We start from the raw sequence: 13970 nt of genomic DNA, 5'->3' as shown, positions 1-13970 counted from the left end.
TTATCCACCATCTTCGGTAGGGAGAGACCAATGAAAATGGCGGCGACAGGGTCCGCCAGATCCACCAGTGGATTGGGGCACAAATGCAAAGCCAGGCCCGCCGATATGCTGAACACTCGGACACATTCACAGCTGTTGACCTTGGAGGAGGCAAGGTGTCCGGTTTGTTCGGAAATTTTATTAGAGCCCGTAACTATGCCATGTAGCCACTCGGTGTGTCTGCACTGTTTCAAGCGGACAGTTGAATTCACCAGTCTGTGCTGTCCCCTCTGCCGGCTGCGAGTATCCAGCTGGGCCCGTAAACAATCCCGGGAGAAAAGCCTAGTTAACATCGAACTCTGGGAAATGGTTCGACAGAGTTACCCACAACGATGCGAGATGAGAATGGAGCAGAGAGACTGTGAGACTGGTGGAGAAGGTATGCTTTTTTGATTACAACATTTATTACAATTCCGTTTTAGGCTTTTTGCGGTTGTATTGGGTTAGGGTACATACATTTGTGTATGTCGTAATGATGTCCTCTTAATTTGTTTCCAATTATAGGTTATGACCACGAACACAAAGTAGGAAAACATATAGGTTTATCGTTTTTATTCGCGGCAAACATTGTAACTGACAGTGGTGCGGTCATTCCATGTTGGCAACACCACACTGCAGTGCATACAGATTCATGTTGGTCTTTTTCAAATTTACAATAGTGTGTTACTTTGTTGTTACAACGATATTATTTGGAATTAGAACAGATTCTGTTACACTGTAACAAATGCTATTCAGCTCGGCGCTATGCGATCTCCCGTACGCACCAATAGGCTCTTGTACAAGGGTGAAGAACCAGACCAGTCAGTTTTGATATACCCGACTTGTCTAGGCATAGAAAGTTTCACTGTGACTTGCCCAGACTTGTGGAGCTTTTTGTGGGAGGTGCTACTCTATTGACACCATCTGTACTGTCTGGGGTGTTTTAAAATGTAATATTTTGTAATATATATATATATTATATATATTTGTGTATACATGTTCTATACAGTGGTTCCTAAACCTTTTTGACCCAGCTCTTGTTTTCAGAATCTTTTTGAGTGATTTTGATCATTTACATATATTTTTTTCTCCTCAGACATTTTCCGCTCGCCTGCTCAGGTATCCAAATCTGGAGAGATCCGACTGGAGTATGGAAAGCAGAAAGTAAAGGTAACATTGTAATATGTGTTATTATAACAATTGTTGATTATTTAAATACAATAGTAGAGGTTTTGTGTCCCGTAGTGCATATTTTTTTTTAACATTGTACAATACCCATAAACCCCTCAAAAGGAGAGACCTATGTGTTTGAGACTTGGATTAGAGAAAAAATATATTGATATCATCATCTTATTCCTATCACAAATTCCACTGTTGTAGATTGGCACACAACACATTGATTTTAAACAACCACGGGTTATGTGAATGATCACTTCAGTTACTATCAGTAAGAAGTGATTTTTCTTTTTCAGGTACCAATCAATGAAGAGAAAGAAGAGGGGAGGAGGAAAGTCCACCACAGAGAGGGATGTGGAACTCTCAAGCACTTTCAAGATCCTGTACGTTTTATCTTGTAACCCTCTTATGAATAGATTGGGAATGGATTGTTGCTTAGAATGGTATGCCAACACATTGATGAATAAGTGTAAACATGATGCTAAGATATACAAACCTCTCTTCCAGTTCTATGGGTTGCTGTCAGACTCGGAGAATGAAGAACCCATTGGGAAGAGAACCAGAAATGTGTCTGCGTTTGTTAGAAGAACAAAGATCTCAGCGTTTGTGTTATATTTGACATTTAGGGCTGCTTGTAACTGTGTAATAATGTCCTCATATAACAGTAATGAATAATCATGTTGCAATTATTTTTTTTTTACTTAATGGTGCAGTATTGATTCTTTGCACACATACATTTTCAATGCCATTGAACAATTGATGTTACCTTGAATGTTTTTTTGTGCTTTTAATTCAGTTATTTACTCAGTCCCCTTTTCCCTCAGTGGTCTACATACCAATGTGGTGCAGAGAAGCCAGAGCTGTACTGATCCAGAAGAGGGAAGGCGAAAAATGAGGGTATCTACTCATCTTCCTGGACTGGACAAGGTATGATGCTGTGCTTTTAATTATGATTCCCATGTAAAGTAGCCTTTTGAGTGACTAAGATACTGTAGACCCCTTAATATATTTGGGGGATAGAAATACTCAAAATTGTAGAATTTTTTTTTTCTCTCATGGCTAACAACCAGGAAGTTTGAAAAGAAAATGAGTGGGCGGGGAGCTTATATTCACGAGCTCCCCTTGACTGATAGCTCTTTGAAACACCGAGGTCAAGAAACTTGGATGCAGTACTGCAGTAAAATCTTCTCAAACAAATTTGGTGTTACACAAAGGAATTCAAATAACATTGAAATTGGCATGTCGCTCTTGATGCGGTTCACAGCCACACTAACGGATGTGTTTACATGACAACGGCATCATAGTTTTGAACGACCCCCTCCCCGTTCTGTTTCATGCTGGCTAAAGACCTAGCTAGCCAGTAACTAGCTAACACCAGACACAGATGAAAGGGGAGACATACAGTGCATTTGGAAAGTATTCAGACCCCTTGACTTTTTCCACATTTTGTTACGTTACAGCCTTATTCTAAAATGTATTAAATAAAAACATTGCCTCATCCATCTACACACAATACCCCATAATGACAAAGCAAAAGCAGGTTTTTAGATTTTTTTGCACATTTACTAAAAATACAAAAACAGAAATACCTTATTTACATAAGTATTCAGACCCTTTGCTATGAGACTCGAAATTGAGCTCAGGTGCCTCCTGTTTCCATTGATCATCCTTCAGATGTTTCTACAACTTGATTGGAGTCCACCTGTGGAAAATTCAATTGATTGGACATGATTTGGAAAGGCACACTCATGTCTATATAAGGTCCCACAGTTGACAGTGCATGTCAGAGCAAAAACCAAGCCATGAGGCCAAAGGAATTGTCCGTAGAGCTCTGAGACAGAATTGTGTCAAGGCACAGATCTGGGGAAGGGTACCAAAACATTTCTGCAGCATTGAAGGTCCCCAAGAACACAGTGGCCTCCATCATTCTTAAATTGAAGAAATTTGGAACCACCAAGACCCTTCCTAGAGCTGGCCATCCGGCCAAACTGAGCAATCGGGGGGAGAAGGGCCTTGGTCAGTGAGGTGACCAAGAACCCGATGGTCACTCTGACCGAGCTCCAGATTTCCTCTGTGGAGATGGTTGTCCTTCTGGAAGGTTCTCCCATCTCTTTCCTTTAAAATGAGACAATAAGTATTCAACCCCTTTGTTATGGCAAGCCTAAATAAGTTCAGGAGTAAACATTTGCTTAACAAGTCACATAAGTTGCAATGGACTCTGTCCAGTTTTGAATGGCTACCTCATCTCTATACCCCACAGTCAAGCAGTGACTGGTCCCTCAGTCGAGCAGTGAATTTCAAACACAGATTCAACCACAAAGACAAGGGAGGTTTTCCAATGCCTTGCAAAGAAGGGCTCCTATTGGTAGATGGGTATAAAAAATAAAAGCAGACACTGAATATCCCTTTGAGCATGGTGAAGTTATTATTTACAATTTGGATGGTGCATTTATACACTCAGTCACTACAAAGATACATGCGTCCTTCCTAACTCAGTTGCAGAAGAGGAAGGAAACCGCTCAGGGATTTCATCATGAGGCCAATGGTGACTTTAAAACAATTTGAGTTTAATGGCTGTGATAGGAGAAAACTGAGGATGGATGACAGAGTGAAAAGAAGGAAGCCTGTGCAGAATAAAAATATTCCAAAACATACATCCTATTTGCAATAAGACACTAAAGTTTTAAAAAATGCGACAAAGAAATTAACTTTTTGTCCTGAATACAAAGTGTTATGTTTGGGGCAAATCCAAAACAACACATCACTTAGTGCCACTCTTCATATTTTTAAACATGGTGGGGGCTGCATCATGTTATCGGTATGCTTGTCATCGGCAAAGAATAGGTATTTTTTTTTTAGGATTAAAGGAAACAGAATAGAGCTAAGCACAGACAAAATCCTAGCGGAAAACCTTGTTCAGTCTGCTTTCCAACAGACACTGGGAGACAAATTCACCTTTCATCAGGACAATAATCTAAAATACAAGGCCAAATATACACTGGAGTTGCTTACCAAGACGACATTGAATGTTCCTGATGGGATTAGTTACATTTTTTATTTAAATCGGCTTGAAAATCTGTGGCAAGACTTGAAAATGATTGTCTAGCAATGATCAACAACCAACTTGACAGATTTTGAAGAATTTAAAAATAATAATGTGCAAATATTGTACAATCCAGGTGTGCAAAGCTCTTAGAGACTTACCCAGAAAGACTCACAACTATAATCGCTGCCGATGGTGATTCTAACATGCATTGACTCAGGGGTATGAATACTTAAATTAATACTGTAAATTAGATATTTTTGTATATACAGTTGAAGTCGGAAGTTTACATACACTTAGGTTGGAGTCATAAACTCGTTTTTCAACTACTCCACAAATTTCTTGTTAACAAACTATAGTTTTGTCAAGTCGGTTAGGACATCTACTTTGTGCATGACACAAGTCATTTTTCCAACAATTGTTTACAGACAGATTATTTCACTTATAATTCACTGTATCACAATTCCAGTAGGTCAGAAGTTTACATACACTAAGTTGACTGTGCCTTTAACCTCTCTCGGGTATGTGGGATGAAATCGTCCCACCTAGTCAACAGCCAGTGGAATCGAGTGGCGCGAAATACAAAAACCTTAAAAATGCTATAACTTCAATTTCTCAAACATATGACTATTTTACACCATTTTAAAGACAAGACTCTCGTTAATCTAACCACATTGTCTGATTTCAAAAAGGCTTTACAGCGAAAGCAAAACATTAGATTATGTTAGGAGAGTACCCAGCCAGAAATAATCACACAGCCATTTTTCAAGCTAAAATATATGTCACAAAAACCAAAACCACAGCTAAATGCAGCACTAACCTTTGATGATCTTCATCAGATGACACTCATAGGACATTATGTTATACAATACATGCATGTTTTGTTCAATCAAGTTTATATTTATATCAAAAAACAGCTTTTTACATTAGCATGTGACGTTCAGAACTAGCAAACACACCGAAAACTTCCGGTGAATTTACTAGATTACTCTTGATAATCATTTACAAAATACATAACAATTATTTACAGAATTATAGATACAGAACTCCTTTATGCAATCGCGGTGTCAGATTTTAAAATAGCTTTTTGGCAAAAGCACATTGCAATATTCTGAGTAGATAGCTCGCCATCACGGGCTAGCTAATTTGACACCCACCAAGTTTGGCGTTCACTAAACTCAGAATCACTATAAGAAAAATTGGATTACCTTTGCTGTTCTTCGTCAGAATGCACTCCCAGGACTTCTACTTCAACCACAAATGTTGTTTTGGTTCAAAATAATCCATAGTTATGTTCAAATATCCTCCGTTGTGTTCGTGCGTTCAGGTCCCTATCCGAACGGTGACGCGCGGATGCATGTCGTGACAAAAAAATTCTAAATATTCCATTACCGTACTTCGAAGCATGTCAAACGCTGTTTAAAATAAATTTTTATGCTATTTTTCTCGTAAAATAGCGATAATATTCCAACCAGGCGACGTTGTTTTTCGTTCAAAGGCTGAAAGAAAAACATGGCCACTTCTCGGGGCCGCGCATCTCCTGTCTCTGAGCCACCAGCCTGACCACTCACAAACAGCGCTCCTGTACTTAGCCCAGAGACAGCAGAGATCTCATTCCACTTTCTGGCGCCTTCAGAGAGCCTATGGGAGCCTTAGAAATTGTCACGTTACAGCAGAGATCCTGTATTTTGGACAGAGATGCCACAGAAGCTCAAGAAATGGTCAGAGAGGGCACTTCCTGTATGGAATCTTCTCAGGTTTTGGCCTGCCATATGAGTTCTGTTATACACAGACACCATTCAAACAGTTTTATAAACTTTAGAGTGTTTTCTATCCAAATCTACCAATTATATGCATATTCTCGTTTCTGGAAAAGAGTAGTAACCTGTTGAAATTGGGTACGTTTTTTATCCGGCCGTGAAAATACTGCCCCCTACCTTAGAGAGGTTTAACAGCTTGGAAAATTCCATAAAATGATGTCATGGCTTTAGAAGCTTCTGATAGGCTAATTGACATAATTTGACTCAATTGGAGGTTTACCTGTGGATGTATTTCAAGGCCTACCTTCAAACTCAGTACCTCTTTCATCATGGGAAAATCAAAAGAAATCAGCCAAGACCTCAGAAAAACAATTGTAGACCTCCACAAGTCTGGTTCATCCTTGGAAGCAATTCCCAAATGCCTGAGGGTACCACGTTCATCTGTACAAACAACAGTACGCAAAGTATAAACACCATGGGACCACACAGCCGTCACACCGCTCAGGAAGGAGACGTGTTCTGTCTCCTAGAGATGAACGTGCTTTGGTGCGAAAAGTGCAAATCAATCCCACAACAACAGCAAAGGACCTTGTGAAGATGCTGGAGGAAACAGGTACAAAAGTATCTATATCCACAGTAAAACAAGCCCTATATCGACATAACCTGAAAGGCCACTCAGCAAGGAAGAAGCCACTGCTCCAAAACCGCCATAAAAAAAGCCAGACTATGGTTTGCAACTGCACATGGGGACAAAGATGGTACTTTTTGGAGAAATGTCCTCTGGTCTGATAAAACAAAAATAGAACTGTTTGGCCATAATGACCATCGTTATGTTTGGAGGAGAACGGGGATGCTTGCAAGCTGAAGAACACCATCCCAACCGTGAAGCACGGGGTGGCAGCATCATGTTGTGGGGGTGCTTTGCTGCAGGAGGGACTGGTGCACTTCACAAAATAGATGGCATCATGAGGCAGGAAAATTATTTGGATATATTGAAGCAACATCTCAAGACATCAGTCAGGAAGTTAAAGCTTGGTCGCAAATGGGTCTTCCAAATGAACAATGACTCCAAGCATACTTCCAAAGTTGTGGCAAAATGGCTTAAGGACAACAAAGTCAAGGTATTGGAGTGGCCATCACAAAGCCCTGACCTCGATCCTATAGAACATTTGTGGGCCGAACTGAAAAGGTGTGTGCGAGCAAGGATGCCTACAAACCTGACTCAGTTACACCAGCTCTGTCAGGAGGAATGGGCCAAAATTCACCCAACTTATTGTGGGAAGCTTGTGGAAGGCTACCCGAAACATTTGACCCAAGTTAAACTATTTAAAGAGCAATGCTACCAAATGCTAATTGAGTGTATGTAAACTTCTGACCCACTGGGAATGTGATGAAAGAAATACAAGCTGAAATAAATAATTCTCTCAACTATTATTCTGACATTTCACATTCTTAAAATAAAGTGGTGATCCTAACTGACCTAAGACAGGGAATTTGTGGATTAAATGTGAGGAATTGTAAAAAACTGCGTTTAAATGTTTTTGGCTAAGGTGTATGTAAACTTCCGACTTCAACTGTATAGTGTATGTGAACACCCCTTCAAATTAGTGGATTCATCTTTTTCATTGCTGACAGGTGTTTCAAATCAAGCACACAGCCATGCGATCTCCATAGACAAACATTGGCAGCAGAAGGGCCTTACTGAAGAGCTCAGTGACTTTCAACATGGCATAGGATGCCATCTTTCCAACAAGTCAATTTGTCAAATTTCTGCCCTGCTAGAGCTGCCCCAGTCAACTGTTAGTGCGGTTATTTTGAAGTGTAAATGTCTAGGAGCAACAACAGTGAAGTGGTAGGCCACACAAGCTCACAGAACGGGACCGCCGAGTGCTGACGGGTAGAAAGGGGGAATAATGGGTAGAAATCGTCTTTCCTCGGTTGCAACACTCACTACTGAGTTTCAAACTGCCTCTGGACGCAACGTCAGCACAAGAACTGTTCATTGGGTGCTTCATGAAACAGGCTTCCATGGCCTAGCAACCGCACACAAACCTAAGATAACCATGTGCATTGCCTAGCGCCAGCTGGAGTGGTGTAAAACTTGCCGCTATTGGACTCTGGAGCAGTGCAAATGCATTCTCTGGAGTGACGAATCACCCGTCACCCTCTGGCAGTCCGATGGACAAATCTGGGTTTGGCGGATGCCAGGAGAACGCTACCTGCCCCAGTGCATAGTTCCAACTGTAAAGTTTGGTGGAGGAGGAATAATGGTCTGGGGCTGTTTTTCATAGTTCGGAATAGGCCCCTTAGTTCCAGTGAAGGGAAATCTTAACGTTACAGCATACAATGACATTCTAGATGATTCTGTGCTTCCAACTTTGTGGCAGCAGTTTGGGGAAGGCCCTTTCCTGTTTCAGCATGACAATTTCCCCATGCACAAAGCGAGGTCCATACAGAAATGGTTTGTCAAGATCTGTGTGGAAGATCTTGAATGGCTTGCACAGAGCCCTGACCTCAATTCCATCGAACACCTTTGGGATGAATTGGAACGCCGAATGCGAGCCAGGCCTAATCGCCCAACATCAGTGCCCGACCTCACTAATGCTCTAGTGGCTGAATGGAAGCAAGTCCTCGCAGCAATGTTCCAACATCTAGTGGAAAGCCTTCCCAGAAGAGTGGAGGCTGTTATAGCAACAAGAGGTTACCAACTCCATATTAATGCCCATGACTTTGGAATGAGATGTTTGATGAGTAGATGTCCACATACTTTTGGTCATGTATTTCATTTTCAATAAAATTGCTAAAATTTCACTTTAGGGATGTGTGTGGATGGGTGAGAAAATATATCTATTAAATCAATTTTGAATTCAGGCTGTAACACAACAAAATGTCGAATAAGTCCAGGAGTATGAATACTTTCTGACGGCATTGTATACAAACCACGGCCCTCTGCAAATACGCCTTCTCAGCTGTTGGTTACAAGACGGTACTAATTTAAATTAGGTAAGAGAATACCATGTTACCATTGGTGCATTAAAATGAGAGTTAGGTTAATGTCCAATGTTCCCTCTAAGCTGTGCCTGTGCAAGGCCGCACACCTCCTCCAGGACTGATGGGCAGAAGAAATGCCAGGCCGCGCAGAGGCACAAGAGATTGAACTTAACTGAGTTCGCCCCATTAGTTTGCACAATATAGATGAACGTTTTTTCTGGGATCGAATCAATGTTATATCAGTCCCTTTTCAATGCAACAAACCAAAACAAATCTAACTTTGCAAGATTGAGTCTGTGATTTTGTTGTAGGAATAGCCAGAGCACAAAGGAGTAGAATTCAGGCAGGTAGCCCATGAGGGGTCTTTAAATCACCTGCAAATGAATTAATAGGCTTTTCAGATCAAAGTTATGCATGTGAACATTTGTTGATATTCTTTGCTAGTTAGCGAGTTATTAGCCCAGTTATAGATAAGTACAGGTCAGAAATGGGGAGTTACTGCTTTCTACAAGAGCATAAAACCTGTTGGCTACATTTCAAGCTGTCTTTGAAAAGCGAGTCAGGTAAAAAGCTTATGTCTTAATTAAATGGGCAGTGTTGTATTTTGAGACCGGCTTGAATATGTAAATAAGCCAATTGGCAGAGGGGTAGCCTACATTGTCTAATTCTCTGTATGGTAATACTAATTCATGTTATTTTGTAAAGTGGTTTCTTGCATCATACAATGCAATTTACAGTCACCTATTTGGCCCATGGTGTTACAGACTAAGTAAAAAGTAATTCATGTCAAGCCTTTCATAATGTAAAAATGTTTTTTAAAGTCTCATGCAATGTAGGCCTGCATTGAACACCACATACTGTGTAGGCTATATCATAGAAATAAAAGCTATTTCCATGTGAGAATGTTATGGAATTTGCTCCATTTGGTTTTGTTGGTAGGTCTACATTATGCTCAAATAGCCTTTTGGCTACTGTCTAAAACTATAAGGTTGTACAGCCTTAGTGTGCACTGTAAACGCAAGCCGGAAGTTGCACAAAATTCTCACAACGTTCAAGTTTACTCTCACAAGACCTACAATTTAAGGGAACATTAGTGATGTCACCATATCCCTTTATTAATCCCCCCACTTGAATCTGTGTTTGAGATGGAAGAGGGGACCAGTAACTTTAAGATCAAACTTGATCAATGTAGAAGCAACAGTAATTTTTCATGCTTTGGTCATAATACTTTCATCTGGTTTCATCCAAATATCAAACTTCAAGAAAAATATGATTCTGACTGTTCATGACCTTTTAAAACATTGATCTTCCTTTTTTTGTTGGTTTGTTGTCTCTGTACAGGCAAGTATTGCTCACAGCTACAATGCAGGAATCCTTCTGTCCTCTGAGAACAGCCGATCTCTTTCGGCACCCATCATTGTCCAAGACAAGAGGCATAGCTGGCGAGGCGTCATCATGGCATCATCAACACCTTTTATGGTCCCCCAGTCGAAACAGGAGAGGTCCATTAGCCCTGAGAGCAATGACAGTATTTCTGAGGAGCTGAATCACTTCAAGCCAATAGTGTGCTCACCGTGCACCCCACCAAAGCGACTACCTGACGGGCGAGTGATGGAACCCACAATTGTGAAGTCCACCCCCCGGAACTTATTCCGCAGCCTGGAGAGGCCCACCAGTTATGAAGCCAGCCCTACTATCCTCCAGAAATGGAAGCAGATAGAGGTGGACCGTCAGTCTGTCAAAGTGACCTCGAAGGGCACCTTGACCAACCCCATGAACGAGGACCTTGTCTTCAAACCAAGCCCCGTAGAGGAGAAGGACGGCAAGCCCTGTAGCTGTGCTCCAGCAGCAAATAAGGGAAAAGAACACATGGTTATGTGTGCCAAGACGGATTCCTCTGGGCAAGAGAATGAAAGAACTTGTATACATAATAAACGAAGACTGATATTTGATCAGGCCATTGGAGAGACGGCCTTCCATCAAAAACAATTCACAAAGTTTCATACTCCATTTGTAGCCTTAACCAGTGAGGAGACTGTAAAAGAATGTGGGGTTTCTTTTGAGTCTGTGGTGGTACCTGAATCACATTGTGGACCAACTTCAATTTATCAAAATCCAACCTTAGTACCACACGATATAAATGCCAGTGTTAGGAGTTGCAAACTTAAATCAAAAGACTCACAGGATCAGAGAAAAGAGTTTGACAATAGAAACTGTGCCCAGAACCAACCTACCTCAAGGAGGGGCAAGAAGAGGAGCCAGAAGACCAAACACCTGGAAGAGACAGAGTCTGGACTCAAGAGGTCAAGATCCCAGAGCCAAGATGGTTTCAATATAGAGTGTGCGCAGGCTGAACTGTACATTCAACAGGTACAGCAAGAGAGAGAGGACAGAGAGCTAGCTTTGAATCTTCAAAGACAGTTTGACAGAGAACAGCAACAAGAAGACAAGCAAAAGACCAGTCCTGACAAGTACTTTCTCCGGTCCTGCATGTCCAGTGAAAACAGAATCAAATGCAATCCACGCAGATCAGGAAGAATTTCCAAAAAGAATGAGCACTTTAATTGCTATTATTAAATGGTTATTCTTGTGCTTTAAAAAAAAAAATTAAGTCAGACAACTTCTTGCATACAAGAACTATACTGCTTTTGTCGCCCAGGTTCCAAATTCATTGCTTTTAAACAGAAACTAAACCCTTGCTAGCCTATGTCATAAATTGTTCATGTTCATTTTGTTGTATTCCTATTAGATGTAGTTTCTACGAACATGGTTTTGCTGAAACGTTAGGTACTATCGTTATTTATTTTCTTCTCGTTTGCAGTTTCTCATAAAATTGTTATATACACTAAATCATCGTGCAGTTAATGCACTGTGAGAAAAAGCAAAAATTATTCACAGTATGAGGTTGTGTTGAGATTCTGTGCAGACACGTCAAAATCTGTGTTCAGGCTCATGTATGATTCTGATTCTAGCTCAGCCAAGGATGTGGACACAAGATCTAGCACTATTACTTTGTCAGACCCTCCATTCAGATTCCCATTAACCGGTGGAGTAACACCTGGGTCGTATTCTGTTTCCCATGGGGCAAATCACCAGTAATTCCTATGATCAAATTGAACACAGACCTCAGATGCTGATCCAGTGTTAGTGTTGTGCACATTTGAATAGTGAAAGGTGATCCGAGAGCTGCACTACCATCCTATTGATTATTTCATGATCCACAAGTCATATTGATTGGGTTCTGTCAATGTTAGACAGGTTTTGCAAGAGTAAATGGTTATAATTAAACCCCATCAATAAGATTTAACGATCTGAAAATCTGCACAGAACAACTACAATGCCTGAAACGTGTGGGTGTTGAGGTGTTCAGCCACTCACACTCTAACATCTTCGGTTACAACACAGCTTCTGGTCATGTCATATTGTTGAGTTAAAGGATCAGTGTGGCCAGGTTAAATATATGCAATATGTGTAAACTCTTTGCTGTAAACTATTACAGTAATATTGGTAAGGGGCACAATATTAACATCCTTTTTGGATGGTGATTTTCTGATCAAATTCAATTCCAGTATGTATTTTCTGTCAATCTTATGCCCACACTTCTACCTCTACACTCACTGTTGCGTTGTTGCTTTTCTCAATGATTTATGCCCTCTTTTTGACTACCACAAACCAAAATGTCTCTATGCATGTGTATGGCACTGCTTTATAAAGTTTTAGCGCTGCCAAAGCTTTATAGTTTTGATGTATATTAATCATGGGTTGGCTGCTATAGTATGGTATTAATTAGGATAATTGCTTTATGCAATATTTCTATTGGAGATTCCACATTAATATATTTAATCAGCATTGTTATTTTTCGCATCTTTGAGTTGTAGTTACTATATTGTTTGAGACGCTTATTCAAAGGGCTATTATATTTTATTTGATAAATGTCTTTCATATTCTATTTGATTCTTGTTTTCCTAAAAATGTATATTTTTCCAATGGCATATGCCAAAAATATGAGCTTTAATGTCCATTACTACTTAACATTTTTAAAGAACAAGATATTGCAATATTGTTTTGCACATAATTATGTACACAAATGCTTGTATACTTACCTTTGTACATACAGTATAAATACTCAGATGCATATTTTAGTATTGGAGGGGAGAAATAGGTTAGTGCCAAATGGCTGATTTCTGTCGACTGTGTCATACATCTGCAGTTTTTTTGTTTACTTTCCTGATTTAAAGATTAGGTTATTGATTCTTTATAGTAATCAGAATGTACCACTTGAATAGCCTACATGATTCATTGACAAAACTATACTTTGAAGGAAACAACTTGTTCTGATCATGTCCATCCAAATTCTGAAGGAACTGTGAAACACAATAACACATTCAAATGCAAATTAGAGGTGAATTGCTTTTTTTCATTCAAGCGCTTGTCTTGTTTTATCTTTCACTTTAAGTATGTAAAGAAGTTGGCATTTATGTTATTCTGTATCTGTTTTTTTCGGTATATGGTATTGAAATGTTTGAATGCTGAATGGCTTTCCAAGACATTGATTTGACCACTCAACTCAACACAATGACAGCAAAGACTTGTAATCTCCCGCACATAATATTAAAATCATTGGTTTGCAATTATATTTCAACTCATTGGAGGTCATACATGAAACTAAAAAAATGCTTTAAATAAACATCAGTTATTATCGCTTCAAATAATTAATTTAAACTTGAGTTTTTAGCAAAATTCCATAAATCTTACAATCTTTTAAGCTTCTATTTTTCTTCAAGCTAATTTCCTTGTGTAGCTACAGTTGAAGTCGGGAAGTTTACAAACACCTTAGTCAAATACATTGAAACTCAGTTTTTCACAATTACTGACATTTAATCCTAGTAAAAATTCACTGTCTTAGGTCAGTTAGGATCGCCACTTTATTTTAAGAATGTGAAATGTCAGAATAATAGTAGAGAGAATGATTTATTTAAGCT

At 39.7% G+C, this 13970-nt stretch overlaps 1 protein-coding gene across 1 annotated transcript; it reads left to right on the top strand.

Moving 5' to 3' along the window:
* On the top strand, positions 1–13700 carry rnf169 (ring finger protein 169). Its single transcript, XM_014161980.2, has 6 exons — positions 1–418; positions 1115–1188; positions 1491–1577; positions 1702–1796; positions 2019–2121; positions 10330–13700. The coding sequence occupies exons 1-6, from the start codon at positions 31–33 to the stop codon at positions 11563–11565; spliced, it is 1983 nt and encodes a 660-aa protein (XP_014017455.1). The 5' UTR covers positions 1–30; the 3' UTR covers positions 11566–13700.
* The last annotated feature ends 270 nt before the right edge of the window (positions 13701–13970 follow it).

The sequence above is a fragment of the Salmo salar genome, chromosome ssa20, assembly GCF_905237065.1.
Source record: "Salmo salar chromosome ssa20, Ssal_v3.1, whole genome shotgun sequence".
Taxonomy (NCBI): Eukaryota; Metazoa; Chordata; class Actinopteri; order Salmoniformes; family Salmonidae; genus Salmo; species Salmo salar.
Note: the sequence above shows the minus strand (reverse complement) of the source record. Positions and strands in the feature narration are given on the sequence as shown.